This window comes from Procambarus clarkii, chromosome 43, assembly GCF_040958095.1.
Source record: "Procambarus clarkii isolate CNS0578487 chromosome 43, FALCON_Pclarkii_2.0, whole genome shotgun sequence".
NCBI lineage: Eukaryota > Metazoa > Arthropoda > Malacostraca > Decapoda > Cambaridae > Procambarus > Procambarus clarkii.
Genome location: NC_091192.1, coordinates 34,980,498 through 34,997,997, shown reverse-complemented (window position 1 = coordinate 34,997,997; position 17,500 = coordinate 34,980,498). Strand labels below are relative to the sequence as shown.

General features: G+C 47.0%; 2 protein-coding genes across 8 annotated transcripts in view; one reads left to right on the top strand and one right to left on the bottom strand.

Annotated features, from left to right (window-relative positions):
- LOC123755952 (uncharacterized) overlaps nt 1-12,910 on the bottom strand; it is a 25,577-nt gene extending 12,667 nt beyond the window's left edge. The window contains exon 1 of the mRNA XM_045738936.2: nt 12,711-12,910. Coding sequence (XP_045594892.1) covers nt 12,711-12,718 — 8 coding nt within the window. The 5' untranslated portion in view covers nt 12,719-12,910. The remainder of the gene's footprint in view (nt 1-12,710) is intronic.
- The window catches only part of LOC123755953 (COMM domain-containing protein 4), a 209,806-nt gene that overhangs the window by 147,243 nt on the left and 45,063 nt on the right, over nt 1-17,500 (top strand). The gene's annotated exons all lie outside the window — the stretch shown is intronic.

Here is a 17,500-nt window from a genome sequence, read left to right as displayed (position 1 = left end):
ATTGATTGGGAGATGCTTCTTCAATAACGAATTGTAAAAGCATCTATAACAGAAACATAATTGAATCTGCTTTGATACAGATCACAAAAGAAAGTAATATGAACATTAGCAGTGATTTATATAACTTAGATCCATTTTTAATAGATCAATTAAAGGGCGATTTAAGTAAGATCATTGGAACACATTTGTCTCACTAATTCATTGTAAATATTTACTATTTTATGCTATAATTATCCATCTGTGGGCCTGTGTGTGGTTGCTGCATCAGATGGGCCAATAGGCCCTCTGCAGTGTCCACGTATTGTACCTCACATCACTCCACCATTCTCTCCTGCCTATTTATGTCCAGTACTCGACCTGTAAAATCACTCCTTCTGAAGATGTATTAATATACGAAAGTACTTAAGGAAATTCCTGTTTCAATTTTCCTCCGTGGTCTGACACTGTCACATTTTTAATCACGTGTTTATTTTCGTGATACACACACACACACACACACACACACACACACACACACACACACACATCTAAGGGTAAATCTTGCCTTACAGGCTTGATAGAATTCTACGATCAGGTGACACAGATTAAGCAAGAAAGAGAGGGCTGGGCGGACTGCATTTTCTTGGATTGTCGGAAAGCCTTTGACACAGTACCGCATAAGAGGCTGGTACATAAGCTGGAGAGACAGGCAGGTGTAGCTGGTAAGGTGCTCCAGTGGATAAGGGAGTATCTAAGCAATAGGAAGCAGAGAGTTACGGTGAGGGGTGAGACCTCTGATTGGCGTGAAGTCACCAGTGGAGTCCCACAGGGCTCTGTACTCGGTCCTATCTTGTTTCTGATATATGTAAATGATCTCCCGGAGGGTATCGATTCATTTCTCTCAATGTTTGCGGACGATGCTAAAATTATGAGAAGGATTAAAACAGAAGAGGACTGTTTGAGGCTTCAAGAAGACCTAGACAAGCTGAAGGAATGGTCGAACAAATGGTTGTTAGAGTTTAACCCAACCAAATGTAATGTAATGAAGATAGGTGTAGGGAGCAGGAGGCCAGATACAAGGTATCATCTGGGAGAGGAAATTCTTCAGGAGTCAGAGAAGGAAAAAGACTTGGGGGTTGATATCACGCCAGACCTGTCTCCTGCAGCACATATCAAGCGGATAACATCAGCGGCATATGCCAGGCTGGCCAACATACGAACGGCATTCAGAAACTTGTGTAAAGACTCATTCAGAACTTTGTATACCACATATGTCAGGCCAATCCTGGAGTATGCAGCCCCAGCATGGAGTCCATATCTAGTCAAGGATAAGACTAAACTGGAAAAGGTTCAAAGGTTTGCCACCAGACTAGTACCCGAGCTGAGAGGTATGAGCTACGAGGAGAGACTACGGGAATTAAACCTCACTTCGCTGGAAGACAGAAGAGTTAGGGGGGACATGATCACCACATTCAAGATTCTGAAGGGGATTGATAGGGTAGATAAAGACAGTCTATTTAACACAAGGGGACACAGGTGGAAACTGAGTGCCCAAATGAGCCACAGAGATATTAGAAAGAACTTTTTTAGTGTCAGAGTGGTTGACAAATGGAATGCATTAGGGGGTAATGTGGTGGAGGCTGACTCCATACACAGTTTCAAGTGTAGATATGACAGAGCCCGATAGGCTCAGGAATCTGTACACCTGTTGATTGACGGTTGAGAGGCGGGACCAAAGAGCCAGAGCTCAACCCCCGCAAACACAACTAGGTGAGTACAACTAGGTGAGTACACACACACCTGACACACACACACACACACACACACACACACACACACACATATATATATATATATATATATATATATATATATATGAATGAGGATAAGGGTGAGAAGAGGAGTGTGGAGGAGGAGGAGGCGCCGCTGGGCAGTGCTCAGGTGGGGGTGATTGTTCTCCAGACTGTTGAGCACAATTAAAGGTGTTTTTAGCCTCTTCCACTTTTAGAGATAATTGCTTCAATACCTTTAATGAAGTGAAGTTTGTTACCTAATGGTGTAACTTAAGCTACCCGCCAGGGTGTAACTGTTACTGGTTCTTAGGCTTAGCTGTTCTTAGACCACGTGCAGATTATGTTGTCATGTCTTAACAGTGAATAGGTTTTGAAATCTATCTCTCTCTCTCTCTCTCTCTCTCTCTCTCTCTCTCTCTCTCTCTCTCTCTCTCTCTCTCTCTCTCTCTCTCTCTCTCTCTCTCTCTCTCTCTCTCGTGTAATGTGTGGATGGTCGCTAGTGAGAGGAGTCTAATAGCGTGAGATACAAAAGACAGTTGACCAGACCTCACACTAGAAGGTGAAGGGACGACGACGTGTCGGTCCGTCCTGGACCATTCTCAAGTCGATTGTCGTCGACTTGAGAATGGTCCAGGACGGACCGAAACGTCGTCGTCCCTTCACTTTCTAGTGTGTGGTCTGGTCAACATACATCAGTCACGTTATTGTGACTCATCGCCTGCATACAATAGACGGAATAGTTACCCCATTACTCTGATGAGGTCAGGATAAGGATTTGTGATTGGACAGGATGGGGGGGGGGGGGAACCTTTGAACCTGTGGAGGAATGGTCTGTTTTATACAAGTATGGGAAGGGTATTGATACACGAAATATCTGTTCATTTTCCCGTGATCGGCAAATAATGGTGGATATTAATATACAAAATGGGTTTGAAAAAATATTTAGGTGTGCAGTTGGCGGGGCAGTGACAAAAAATCGTGGTGGGGGAATGAATGTGATCCCTGGCACGCTGTCCCCCTGTTGATTTCTGGCCACCCCGACCAGCCTATGTTCGTCCCATACCTCAGACCATTCCCTCTGCCAATTTAGGTGATGCTAGCCCAACCACGTGGTCTCTAACTTCACACACACACACACACACACACACACACACACACACACACACACACACACACACACACACACACACACACACACATACACACACACACACACAGAACTGGCTAACATCAGAACAGCGTTCAGGAACCTGTGTAAGGAATCATTCAGAATCTTGTACACCACATATGTAAGACCAATCCTGGAGTATGCGGCCCCAGCATGGAGCCCGTACCTTGTCAAGCACAAGACGAAGCTGGAAAAAGTTCAAAGGTATGTCACTAGACTAGTCCCAGAACTAAGAGGCATGAGTTACGAGGAAAGGCTGCGGGAAATGCACCTTACGTCACTGGAAGACATAAGAGTAAGGGAAGATATGATCACAACCTACAAAATCCTCAGAGGAATCGACCGGGTAAGGATAAACTATTCAACACTGGTCGTACGCGAACAAGGGGACACAGGTGGAAAATGAGTACCCACATGAGCCAAAGGGACATTAGAAAGAACTTTTTCAGTGTCAGAGTAGTTAACAGGTGGAATGCACTAGGAAGTGATGTGGTGGAGGCTGACTCTATACACAGTTTCAAATGTAGATACGATACAGCCCAATAGGCTCAGGAATCTGTACACAAGTTGATTGACAGTTGAAAGGCGAGACCAAAGAGCCAAAGTTCAACCCCCGCAAGCACAAATAGGTGAGTACAGATATAGAGAAGATAATATTAGGCTCTGTGCACAACAGAAAATGTTCATAATTAACACGGAACATCTTAAATCCAAACTCACGAAGTGCGACAGTTTGAGCCCATTACAAATGGAGGTGTTCCACACGAAGCTCCCTGAACCTGTACGGAAATTGAAGTTGAAATATAGCATTCTGTCATAATGGTAACTTCATCGGGAAACTTAAATGCAGCTTTAAATATGTTTAAAGCTGCATTATAAAACCCGCCACTGAGGTACTTAAAGTTGGCGGGATTAGCCAGCTTAATTACGTCGTCCCTTCATGGCGATGTTCTTTTGTTTTGGTCGGCCATTACTCCTCGTCCGCCATCATGGGGCGTTACGGACCGGCTTGACGACCACACAATGCCTGCCTTCTCCTCCCTACACTAAGTCAAGCGCAGAATTATTCTAGTATCTTTCTTCATCAAAGTTTGTGACTTAATAACATACGTGTTAATAGCATACATAGACGAGATAAAGCACCTAAATTATTGGGATCATCTCAAAGCTCTCCAAATGTACTCGCTAGAAAGGAGACGAGAGAGTTACCAAATTATATACACGTGGAAAATACTGGAGGGTCAGGTCCCTAATCTACACAGTAAAATAACAACATACTGGAGTGAACGATATGGAAGAAAATGTAGAATAGAACCAGTGAAGAGCAGAGGTGCCATAGGCACAATCAGAGAACACTGTATAAACATCAGAGGTCCGCGGTTGTTCAACGTCCTCCCAGCGACTATAAGAAATATTGCCGGAACAACCGTGGACATCTTCAAGAGGAACCTAAATTGTTTCCTCCAAGGAGTGCTGGACCAACCGGGCTGTGGTGGGTATGTGGGCCTGCGGGCCGCTCCAAGCAACAGCCTGGTATACCAAACTCTCACAAGTCAAGCCTGGCCTCGGGCCGGGCTTGGGGAGTAGAAGAGCTCCCAGAACCCCATCAACCAGGTGTGTCGAGAGAAAGTTCGTGATTGGAGAAGTGAAAATGGAACCCAACTAACGCACGGATAAAGTGATAATTATATCGCCTTAGTTTTGTATATTTTGAGTCATGTGCTTACACACACACACACACACACACACACACACACACACACACACACCAGTTGATTGACAGTTCAGAGGCGGGACCAAAGAGCCAAAGCTCAACCCCCGCAAGCACAACTAGGTGAATACATGGTAGGTGTGTGTGTGTGTAATATATATTACACACACACGTGATCACGTGACTCAATTTACAAAACTAAGTCGACATAATTATATTATCATCCGTGAGTTAGTTGGGTTCAAATTTGACATATCCCATGATAGGTGTGAGTGAAGGCACTCATAAGGCAAGTTTGGGATGAGTGCATCATAGCCTTCCCTTCCCTCTCTCACTCTCAATCTTCACACAGACGGGTACAGGAGCAGGAGACTTCTGTCTCCTGTTAACAGCTGAGAGCTTTCCCTCCCCTTACCTCATGGGTAAGCCTTACCCTACTATAGTGTTCCCTGGAACACGACCCGCTTATCACTGTACAACCACGTAACAAGTTACAGCTGGGTTAACAGGGGCGAGGAGTAAGGGATTGGTGCCCAGTCAATTTTCCCAGTGTTGATACGGTGTGTGTGTGTGTACTCACCTAGTTGTGTTTGCGGGGGTTGAGCTCTGCTCTTTTGGTCCCGCCTCTCAACTGTCAAGCAACTGATGTACAGGTGTCCTCCCTGGAAACACAAACCGAAACTGTCTCCATTTTCCGCTTGTTACTACTTGTAATAAAGTTGTTACATCTTGGCTTAACGTGTTTATGACGTATTAGAACGTTGTTACAACTTGCTATATTGGTTGTTATAACTGGTTAGGAGGTGTTAAAACTTGTTCGAACGTTGTACCAACGTCGTAGTTTCGGTGTGTGTTTGGCGGGCTGAGCCTACTGGGCTCTGTCATATCTACACTTGAAACTGTGTGTGTGTTTGTGTGTGTGTGTGTGTGTGTGTGTGTGTGTGTGTGTGTGTGTGTGTGTGTGTGTGTGTGTGTGTGTGGAAAAAATAGTAGTTAGTAACATTTGATTGATTGACAGTTGAGAGGCGGGCCGAAGAGGAGAGCTCAAGCTCCGCAAGCACAACTAGGTGAGTACCACCCTACACACATAGAGGAAAATAAATACACGGACGCTAAGCCTAACTTCAAATCACCTAGAGTATTTCCAAAATAAAAATCCTAAATCTAGGAATAGTTCAATAAGACCAGAGTAGCAAAAAGCTGGAATAAAAACCGCTTTGAAAATGTACAGTATAGTTACAACAGCTCTTAGCTTGGTGACGGAGGTGCTCTCTCTCTCTCTCTCTCTCTCTCTCTCTCTCTCTCTCTCTCTCTCTCTCTCTCTCTCTCTCTCTCTCTCTCTCTCTCTGTCTCTGTCTCTGTCTCTCTCTCTCTCTGTCTCTCTCTCTCTCTCTCTCTCTCTCTCTCTCTCTCTCTCTCTCTCTCTCTCTCTCTCTCTCTCTCTCTCACACACACACACACACACACAGATAATAATATACACACGTGTGTGTGTGTGTGTATTCCCCTAATATATAATATATCTGTGGTAGTCCTTGGCGAGACTCTAATACCAGCAAGAGGGTGGGAGTGGGTGGTGGTGTGTAGCATTAGTCGACGCCAGCGATGGTGGTCCTACCCCCCGCCCACACGCCCACTCCCGCCCCCACACCCACCCAACCCCCGCCCACACACACCCCACCCGCCCACCACCCGGCTCCTGAGAGGCGAGGGAGGGGCTGAATCATGAATGAATTTTTTCTCTCGTTGCCTCATTGCTTGCATGGGTTAGTGAGCAGTCGGCTCGCAGCCGATGGGTCGCAGGTTCGACTCCCCGAGCAGGGTGAGACGTTTGTGCTCGTTTCCATACACTCTGGCGCCTCTGTATTCTTAGACCTAAATAGGTACCCTTGAGTTACACAACTGTTGTGGGTTGCAACCCGGGGAAAGTTTGCCGGTGGCTGTGAGGTCTTCAGTAAGCAAGCGGAGCTAACTGTCATTTTTATGGCGTTAAGATTCCTTGAACAAAGCACTAATGGTGCAGTGATCTGCACTGACTGTAAAGCAGCGCTACAAAGCCTTGGTGAAAATCGGGCAGAAAATCTTGCGATAGTCGCTGAGATCAAGAGAGCTGTGAGAGTACTGACCAATCAGGGAAGAGTCGTCAAGTGTCTGTGGCTCCCCCCCCCCCCTCCTCCCTTCATGTTGGAATATGTGGGAATGAACGAGCAGATGTGCTGGCTGCTGAAGGCGCTGAAGGAGACCATATTGAATACTTCATACCCAAGACTCTACTACAAATTAGAGGTATTGTCAGGCAACATCACCGTGACAAGGTAACTGAGGAAAGGAGGATAGAAGCACAAACCAGTGAATCTGTACGATGGTACAACATGGTTGCAGCTGGCAATCCCAATCATTATGGCCGAAGAGGAGGAGGACGAGGGAGAGACTCAGTAATAGCGAGAATCCGTCTTGGATACAAATATCCATGGAGATATGGAATGGAAACAACAGTTGATCAGAGAAGTTGCAGAATCTGTGGTGAGAGTGACGGACACCGCCTTGACCACTATCTACGTTAATATGAACACCTGAGAGACATTAGAAATATGTGTAGAATAATAAACTCTACATTGTTTGAGTTAGGAAAACACTATTTGTCAAATATTGATACTGTTCTTAAAAGATTCCTCCATTTTGCACCCGCAAGATAACCTAAGTTTTTAAGGGTTGACAGATGTTAATCTTCTTGTTTGAGGAGCTGTTCACTTGAGACAGTTAAGCAAGTCCCAGCTGTGTCTGGGTACAAGTGACAGGATGAACAACCCAGCGGGTTTTCTTCCTATTGGGGAGTGTTGTACATGCTGCTATCCACTCACAGGATGAGTGGCGCTGCCCAATAAACTCAACCCTCAGGGCCAAATTTAAATTCAGTAAGCCTAACAGCCTTCGTGTTGGCGAGAGTGCGAAGTGCTCCAGGTTGTAGTGTAGGTGTACAGGTGTGTTCCAGACACCTGTCATGTACCAGGGTTGTAGTGTGGGTGTACAGGTGTGTTCCAGGCACCTGTCATGTACCAGGGTTGTAGTGTGGGTGTACAGGTGTGTTCCAGACACCTGTCATGTACCAGGGTTGTAGTGTGGGTGTACAGGTGTGTTCCAGGCACCTGTCATGTACCAGGGTTGTAGTGTGGGTGTACAGGTGTGTTCCAGACACCTGTCATGTACCAGGGTTGTAGTGTGGGTGTACAGGTGTGTTCCAGGCACCTGTCATGTACCAGGGTTGTAGTGTGGGTCTGCAGGTGTGTTCCAGGCACCTGTCATGTACCAGGGTTGTAGTGTGGGTGGTGGGTGGGTGGGGAGTCTACAGATGTAGATAGTAAAATAGCAAATAGTAAATATTCACACACACAGCATAACAAACTCAAGTGTTCCACACAACACTTGAGTACTTCACAGTTGTACTCGAAGTATTACGTAATACTTGAGTATTATTCACTTTAAATGGTTGAAACCCAGACCTTGTTAAGGCCTAGACGCCACAACACCACACAAGACGCCACAACACCACACAAGACGCCACAACACCACACAAGACACCACAACACCACACAAGACGCCACAACACCACACAAGACACCACAACACCACACAAGACGCCACAACACCACACAAGACACCACAACACCACACAAGACACCACAACACCACACAAGACACCACAACACTACACAAGACACCACAACACCACACAAGACGCCACAACACCACACAAGACACCACAACACCACACAAGACGCCACAACACCACACAAGACACCACAACACCACACAAGACGCCACAACACCACACAAGACGCCACAACACCACACAAGACACCACAACACCACACAAGACACCACAACACCACACAAGACGCCACAACACCACACAAGACGCCACAACACCACACAAGACACCACAACACCACACAAGACGACACAACACCACACAAGACACCACAACACCACACAAGACACCACAACACCACACAAGACGCCACAACACCACACAAGACGCCACAACACCACACAAGACACCACAACACCACACAAGACGACACAACACCACACAAGACACCGCAACAACACACAAGACCCTACAACACCACACAAGACGCCACAACACCACACAAGACACCACAACACCACACAAGACACCACAACACCACACAAGACGACACAACACCACACAAGACACCGCAACAACACACAAGACCCTACAACACCACACAAGACGCCACAACACCACACAAGACACCACAACACCACACAAGACGACACAACACCACACAAGACACCGCAACACCACACAAGACACCACAACACCACACAAGACACCACAACACCACACAAGACGCCACAACACCACACAAGACACCACAACACCACACAAGACGCCACAACACCACACAAGACGCCACAACACCACACAAGACACCACAACACCACACAAGACACCACAACACCACACAAGACACCACAACACCACACAAGACACCACAACACCACACAAGACACCACAACAACACACAAGACCCTACAACACCACACAAGACACCACAACACCACACAAGACACCACAACACCACACAAGACACCACAACACCACACAAGACCCTACAACACCACACAAGACACCACAACACACAAGACCCTACAACACCACACAAGACACCACAACACCACACTAGACACCACAACACCACACAAGACACCACAACACCACACAAGACCCTACAACAACACACAAGACCCTACAACACCACACAAGACACCATAACACCACACAAGACCCTACAACACCACACAAGACCCTACAACACCACACAAGACCCTACAAGACACCACAACACCACACAAGACACCACAACAACACACAATACCCTACAACACCACACAAGACCCTACAACACCACTCAAGACCCTACAACACCACACAAGACACCACAACAACACACAAGACCCTACAACACCACACAAGACAACACAACACCACAAAAGACACCACAACACCACACAAGACACCACAACACCACACAAGACAACACAACACCACAAAAGACAACACAACACCACACAAGACCCCACAACAACACACAAGACCCTACAACACCACACAAGACACCACAACACCACACAAGACCCTACAACACCACACAAGACCCTACAACACCACACAAGACCCTACAACACCACACAAGACACCACAACACCACACAAGACACCACAACACCACACAAGACACCACAACACCACACAAGACAACACAACACCACACAAGACCCTACAACACCACACAAGACACCACAACAACACACAAGACCCTACAACACCACACAAGACACCACAACACCACACAAGACACCACAACACCACACAAGACACCACACAAGACCCCACAACACCACACAAGACACCACAACACCACACAAGACAACACAACACCACACAAGACCCTACAACACCACACAAGACACCACAACAACACACAAGACCCTACAACACCACACAAGACACCACAACACCACACAAGACACCACAACACCACACAAGACCCTACAACACCACACAAGACACCACAACACCACACAAGACACCACAACACCACACAAGACCCTACAACACCACACAAGACACCACAACACCACACAAGACCCTACAACACCACACAAGACACCATAACACCACACAAGACCCTACAACACCACACAAGACCCTACAACACCACACAAGACACCACAACACCACACAAGACCCTACAACACCACACAAGACCCTACAACACCACACAAGACCCTACAACACCACACAAGACACCACAACACCTCACAAGACACCACAACACACAAGACCCTACAACACCACACAAGACACCACAACACCACACAAGACACCACAACACCACTCAAGACCATACAACACCACTCAAGACCCTACAACACCACATAAGACGCCACAACACCACACAAGACACCACAACACCACACAAGACACCACAACACCACACAAGACACCACAACACCACACAAGTCCCTACAACACCACACAAGACACCACAACACCACACAAGACCCTACAACACCACACAAGACCCTACAACACCACACAAGACCCTACAACACCACACAAGACACCACAACACCACACAAGACCCTACAACACCACTCAAGACCCTACAACACCACACAAGACCCTACAACACCACACAAGACCCTACAACACCACACAAGACCCTACAACACCACACAAGACCCTACAACACCACACAAGACCCTACAACACCACACAAGACACCACAACACCACACAAGACCCTACAACACCACACAAGACCCTACAACACCACACAAGACACCATAACACCACACAAGACAACACAACACCACACAAGACAACACAACACCACACAAGACCCTACAACACCACACAAGACCCTACAAGACCCTACAACACCACACAAGACCCTACAACACCACACAAGACCCTACAACACCACACAAGACACCACAACACCACACAAGACCCTACAACACCACACAAGACACCACAACACCACACAAGACAACACAACACCACACAAGACAACACAACACCACACAAGACCCTACAACACCACACAAGACCCTACAACACCACACAAGACCCTACAACACCACACAAGACGCCACAACACCACACAAGACCCTACAACACCACACAAGACACCACAACAACACACAAGACCCTACAACACCACACAAGACCCTACAACACCACACAAGACACCACAACACCACACAAGACAACACAACACCACACAAGACAACACAACACCACACAAGACCCTACAACACCACACAAGACGCCACAACACCACACAAGACCCTACAACACCACACAAGACACCACAACACCACACAAGACACCACAACACCACACAAGACCCTACAACACCACACAAGACCCTACAACACCACTCAAGACCCTACAACACCACACAAGACCCTACAACACCACACAAGACCCTACAACACCACTCAAGACCCAACAACACCACACAAGACCCTACAACACCACTCAAGACCCTACAACACCACTCAAGACCCTACAACACCACACAAGACCCTACAACACCACACAAGACCCTACAACACCACTCAAGACCCTACAACACCACACAAGACCCTACAACACCACTCAAGACCCTACAACACCACACAAGACCCTACAACACACAAGACCCTACAACACCACACAAGACACCACAACACTACACAAGACGCCACAACACCACACAAGACACCACAACACCACACAAGACACCACAACACCACACAAGACACCACAACACCACACAAGACACCACAACACCACAGTGACAACTCGACAACCTCACAACGGTTATGGGAATCTGATTCCTTGGAAGGGCATATCCCAGTTCTTGAAGCCTCTTAACTCCGTTCCTAAATACCTTCAGGGTTCACCGTCCAGCCGTTGTTGTAGTGGACAAAGAATTGTTGGCAAAATGGTCTTTGTGTCCCATTTGTTGCGGTTTATAAAACTCAACATAAATTAAAAAAACTGAACATGTTCAATATATCCTTAAATTTAGGCGGGTTACCTTAAAACTCCTTAATAAAGAGAATTACTTTACGGATCCAGATCCGTAAAGTAATATGTTAAAGGTTTAAATGGTAAGCTCTGGTGATATACCCCAAATATACCCTATACCCCAAATTCTTCATCATAAATCCAAATCTTCACTTGCCATACCCTCGGGCTAGGCTAAAAATGCCTGTCCCCTGTCTGTCCCCCGACTGCAGGGGACAGATAGGCTGCCTGTCTCCCGACACAATGAATTATTAGTATTATTATTATAAGAAGCAGTTGCTGGGTCTGTCATAAAACAATGTTTAAAAACAAACCATGATCTAAAAACCCTAGTACTTAAATGTGTCATTCTGGTTTCTCTTGAGGACTTTCCAGATGTTTCTAGCATGTGGTTGTGGTATGGAGAACCATGGCTTAACTCCCATGCCAAAAATTGCAGTGCAACTGACCTGATCATGGTAGTGAGATCTTGATCTCTCTTCAAAGATTCATGGTAGAGGGGAAGAGGCAGGAAGGTATCGTTTCAGGGGAAGGGGGGAGTAAAAGGTGTTGGTTCAGGGCTCGCTGTTAGCGCTGAAGAGGTCGTTCTTGTCCTCAACTTCCTTCCTAGCTTCCCCGCAGTGCTGCTCCGTCAACCTCTCGACCTGCAGTAACACTTTCCACCTACCCGACGCTGCTTCATATATACCAGCCCGACCCCGCGCATGCGTACTCCTCTGTTCCACCCCTATCCCACACTCCCCTACCGGAGACTCTATCCTAGCGCCCCATCCCCCTCCCAGCGTCCTACACGCCTCCCAGCCGCCACGCCTCTATCCACCCACCTCCCCCCCCCCGTCCGGGAGATTACACCCACCTGATTCCTATTTTGCCACGCCTACACATGGGGTGATCCCCCCACCCTTCTACCTCTACACACCTGACCGTATCCTTCCTCCTCCCCCCACCCCCTTCCCCTCTCGCACACACCTGATATTGTCTCTCATATCTCCCAAAAACACCTGGCCATGTCTCCTTCCTCCCACACACTCCTAGGGGGAGTGTCTCCCTCTCTCCCACACACTCCTAAGGGGATGTCTCCCCCTCTCCCACACACTCCTAAGGGGCGGGGGTGTATCCTCTCACACACACACACATCAGAGGCACATATCAACAGAATCAAATCAGCGGAGTATGCAAAGCTGGCTCCCATGCCATTAACATTCAGGAGCTCCTCTTCCCCCCCCCCCATCCCCACATACACATACTGAGGACGGGTATGAGATATTAGGAAAGATTTCTGGAACTAAACCTCACGTCGGTGGAAAACAGAAGAATTAGGGGAAACATGATCACTACCTATAAGATTCTTAGATGAATTGACAGGGTCCACAATGATGAACTGTTTAACACGTGTGGTACGCGAACAATGTGGAAAACAGGTGGAAACTGAGTACCCAAATGAGCCACAGGGACGTTATAAAGAACTTTTTCAGTGTCAGAGTAGTTAACAGATGGAATGCATTAAGCAGTGATGAGGTGGAGGCTGACTCCATACACAGTTTCAAATGTAGATATGATAGATATGGCTCAGGAATCTGTACACAAGTTGATTGACATTTGAGAGGCGGGACTAAAGAGCCAGAGCTCAACCCCCGCAAGCTCAATTAGGTGAGTACAGTGGGGAATTGAAAGAAATGAGGGAAACCATAAATAAACTACACATGGAACTAAGTGCAGTGCAGAAAGAGATAAAAAACTTAAAAAGAAGCCCTCCTCAGACTCAGGTCCAGGCAACCAACCCCCAGGTAGCAGGGGATATAGCAATGGCAGGGACCTCTATAATGGGTGCTACCTTTGCTGAAATGCTGAGGAAGAGCCCAGAAACCATGTCCACAGTCAAAGAAGTTGCAATGAAAGCAGTAACTTCATGGGAGGTAGCAAGATGCATGCGTCAGCTAATGGAAAGGAAAAAGAGCTGTAGTTGTGGTAGGTATTGAGGAACAAGAAGGTTCTTGGCAGGAAGAGTGGAGGGCTAAGGACAAAGCTGCGGAGATACAAATGGAAGGGGCTGACCAATGCCTGGATCATGTTTTCCCGGCAGTACAACAAAGACAAAAATCGATTGATAAAGCTTAATTCAGGAAAGAGGCCACCAAAGAGGACATTCTAGTAAAGAAGAGCAAACTGCAATATGTAAGGGAATACAGAGAGGTATTCCATCAGAGGGACGTGGCCAGGGAAGAGAAGAAATAATGCAAGCAGCAGATGCAAGGAAAAGGTGCAGGGAGAGGGAAGGGAGCCAGGGAACTTCAGCCTCCAACCCAACAATCCCAAAGGGAAGTTTGGAACCCCAAACAAGCAATTCAGGAACCCCAGATGGGACTGCGACACTCCCCCCCTCCCCCCAGACATGCCACCACACTCCGAGCCCAAACCCTCCCTTTCCCCTACACAATGCCCACCATACCATCCAAATCCTCCCCACTCACACCGAGCACCTCCTGCACCTCCTCCACCCCATCTCCCCCCATCCCCCTAGTAACTACCCGCACAAGAGGACGAGCCCTCACACCGAGAACCCCCCTGGACCTGAACTTCTTCCAGTCTCAAGCAGGCCCAAGTAAGATCTAAGCCCTCCATCCCCCACCCCACCTCCCTCCAAACCCCTGGTTACTACCCTCCAGGAGGATGAGCCTACCCAAGTAGCCCATGGATCGGCTAAAGCAAGTGAACTGGCCGAAAGGGCACAAGAAGAAACCGCAGATGTAATGGGACTCACAGAAACAAAATTGTCAGGCATCATAACAAATGCAGTGTTTACATAGGACTTCCATATAGTAAGGAAAGGGAGAGGAGGTGGAGGAGTGACCCTGCTGTTAAGGAAGGACTGGAGTATTGAAGAAATTAAAATTCCAGGATGTGAAGGATTCAGACTCAACATAACAGGAACTATGACAATGGGTGGACCTAAGATAATAGTGGCAGTCATATAGAGCCCTTCATTAAATGACAGAAGACCCAGACAAGAGTTTGATAGGAACAACATGGGAACCAATAATATTATAGAGAGAGCAGCTTCAGTTGTCTTCAGAAATGGCTCCAGACTCTTTATCCGTGAGTTACTGTGAGGCAGGGAGACATCAGAGTGGCGAGATGTCACCAGCGGAGTCCCATAGGGCTCTGTACTTGGACCCACGCTGTTTCTGATATATGTAAACGATCTTCTAGAGGGTATAGACTAATTCCTCTCAATGTTTGCCAATGAGGCAAAAATTATGAGAAGAATCAAGACAGGTGAAGATAGAGACTACAGGATGACCTGGACAAACTGGAGGAATGGCCTAGAAAATGGCTACTAAAGTTTAACTCAGGAAAATGCAAAGTAATTAACTGAGGCGAAGGGAGCAGGAGGCTGAACACAAGGTACCATCTGGGAGGTGCTATCCTGCAAGAGTCAAATAGAGAAAAAAAGATCTGAGGGGGGGGGTTAAAATATCGCCGAATCTATCCCTAGAAGCCCATATCAAAAGGATATCATCAGTGGCATATGCTAGACTGGCCAACATAAGAACTGCTTTCAGAAACTTATGTAAGGAATCGTTCAGGCTCTTGTATACCACTTATGTCAGACCAATCCTTGTGTATGCAGCTTCAGCCTGGAGTCCGTACCTAGTTATACACAAGAGAAAGTTAGTGAAGATTCAGCGGTATGCCACCAGACTAGTCCCGGAACTGAGAGGTATGAGCTACGAGGAAAGGCTAAAGGAGCTGAACCTCACGTCCCTGGAAGACAGAAGATTAAAGGAAGACATGATAACCACCTACAAAAGTTCTCAGGGGAATTGACAGGGTTACCTTGAGGTGCTTCCGGGGCTTAGCGTCCCCGCGGCCCGGTCGTCGACCAGGCCTCCTGGTTGCTGGACTGATCAACCAGGCTGTTGGACGCGGCAGCTCGCAGCCTGACGTATGAGTCACAGCCTGGTTGATCAGGTATCCTTTGGAGGGTGGACAAAGACAAACTCTTCAGCATAGGTGGGACACGAACAAGGGGACACAGATGGAAACTTAGTAAACAAATGAGCCACAGAGACATTAGAAATAATTTTTTCAGTGTCAGAGTAGTTAATAAATGGAATGCATTAGGCAGTGATGTGGTGGAGACAGGCTCCATACACAGTTTAAATGCAGATTTGATAGAGTCCAATAGCTTCAAGAATCTGTATGCCAGTTGATTGACAGTTGAGAGGCGGGACCAAAGAGCCAAAGCTCAACCCCCGCAAGCACAACTAGGTGAGTACACACACACACACACACACACACACACACACACAATTAGGTAAGTACACACACACTGAGCGAGTAGGAATGAGCGACCACAGTGTACTGGCGTTTGAGTACCTGATTGAAGAAAAGTTATTGGACTCGAGGAGGGGTACTGGAAACGAAAGGTTAGCATACCGAAAAGGAAACTATGAGGAGATAAGAAAATTCCTAACAGATATAGCATGGGAACCAGAGCTCAGGGGAAAGACGGCCCAAGACATGATGGACTACATCACGCAGCAGTGCAAGGACGCAGCAAACAAGTTTGTCCCAGTCCAAAAGGAAAACAGTGAAATGAAGATGAGAAACCCATGGTTTAATCAGAGATGTAGGCTAGCTAAGCAGCAAAGTAAAAGGGCATGGAGAAACTATAGGAATAACAGGACACTGGAGAGCAGAGAAAGATACCAGAATGCCAGGAATGAATATGTTAGGATGAGAAGAGAGGCAGAAGGACAATACGAAAATGACATCGCAAGCAAGGCAAAGACTCAGCCTAAATTGCTGCACAGCCACATCAGGAGAAAAACAACAGTAAAGGAACAGGTTATGAAATTAAGGATAGGGGCAGAAGGATTCACTACTAACGACAATTAAGTGTGTGAGGAACCAAATAAGAAATTCCAGGAGGTCTTCACCTTAGAGCAAGGAGAGATTCCAGAGATAAGTGAGGAAATAGTTAACCAGGAACCACTGGAAGAGTTTGAGATTACCAGCGGGGAAGTAAGGAAGTGTTTACTAGAGTTGGATGTGACAAAGGCTATAGGCCCAGATGGAATCTCCCCTTGGATACTAAAGGAAGGAGCAGAGGAACTGTGCATGCCACTCTCCATAGTGTATAACAAATCACTGGCAACAGGGGAACTGCCAGAAATTTGGAAAGCAGCTAACGTAGTCCCGATATACAAGAAAGGGGATAGGCAGGAGGCACTGA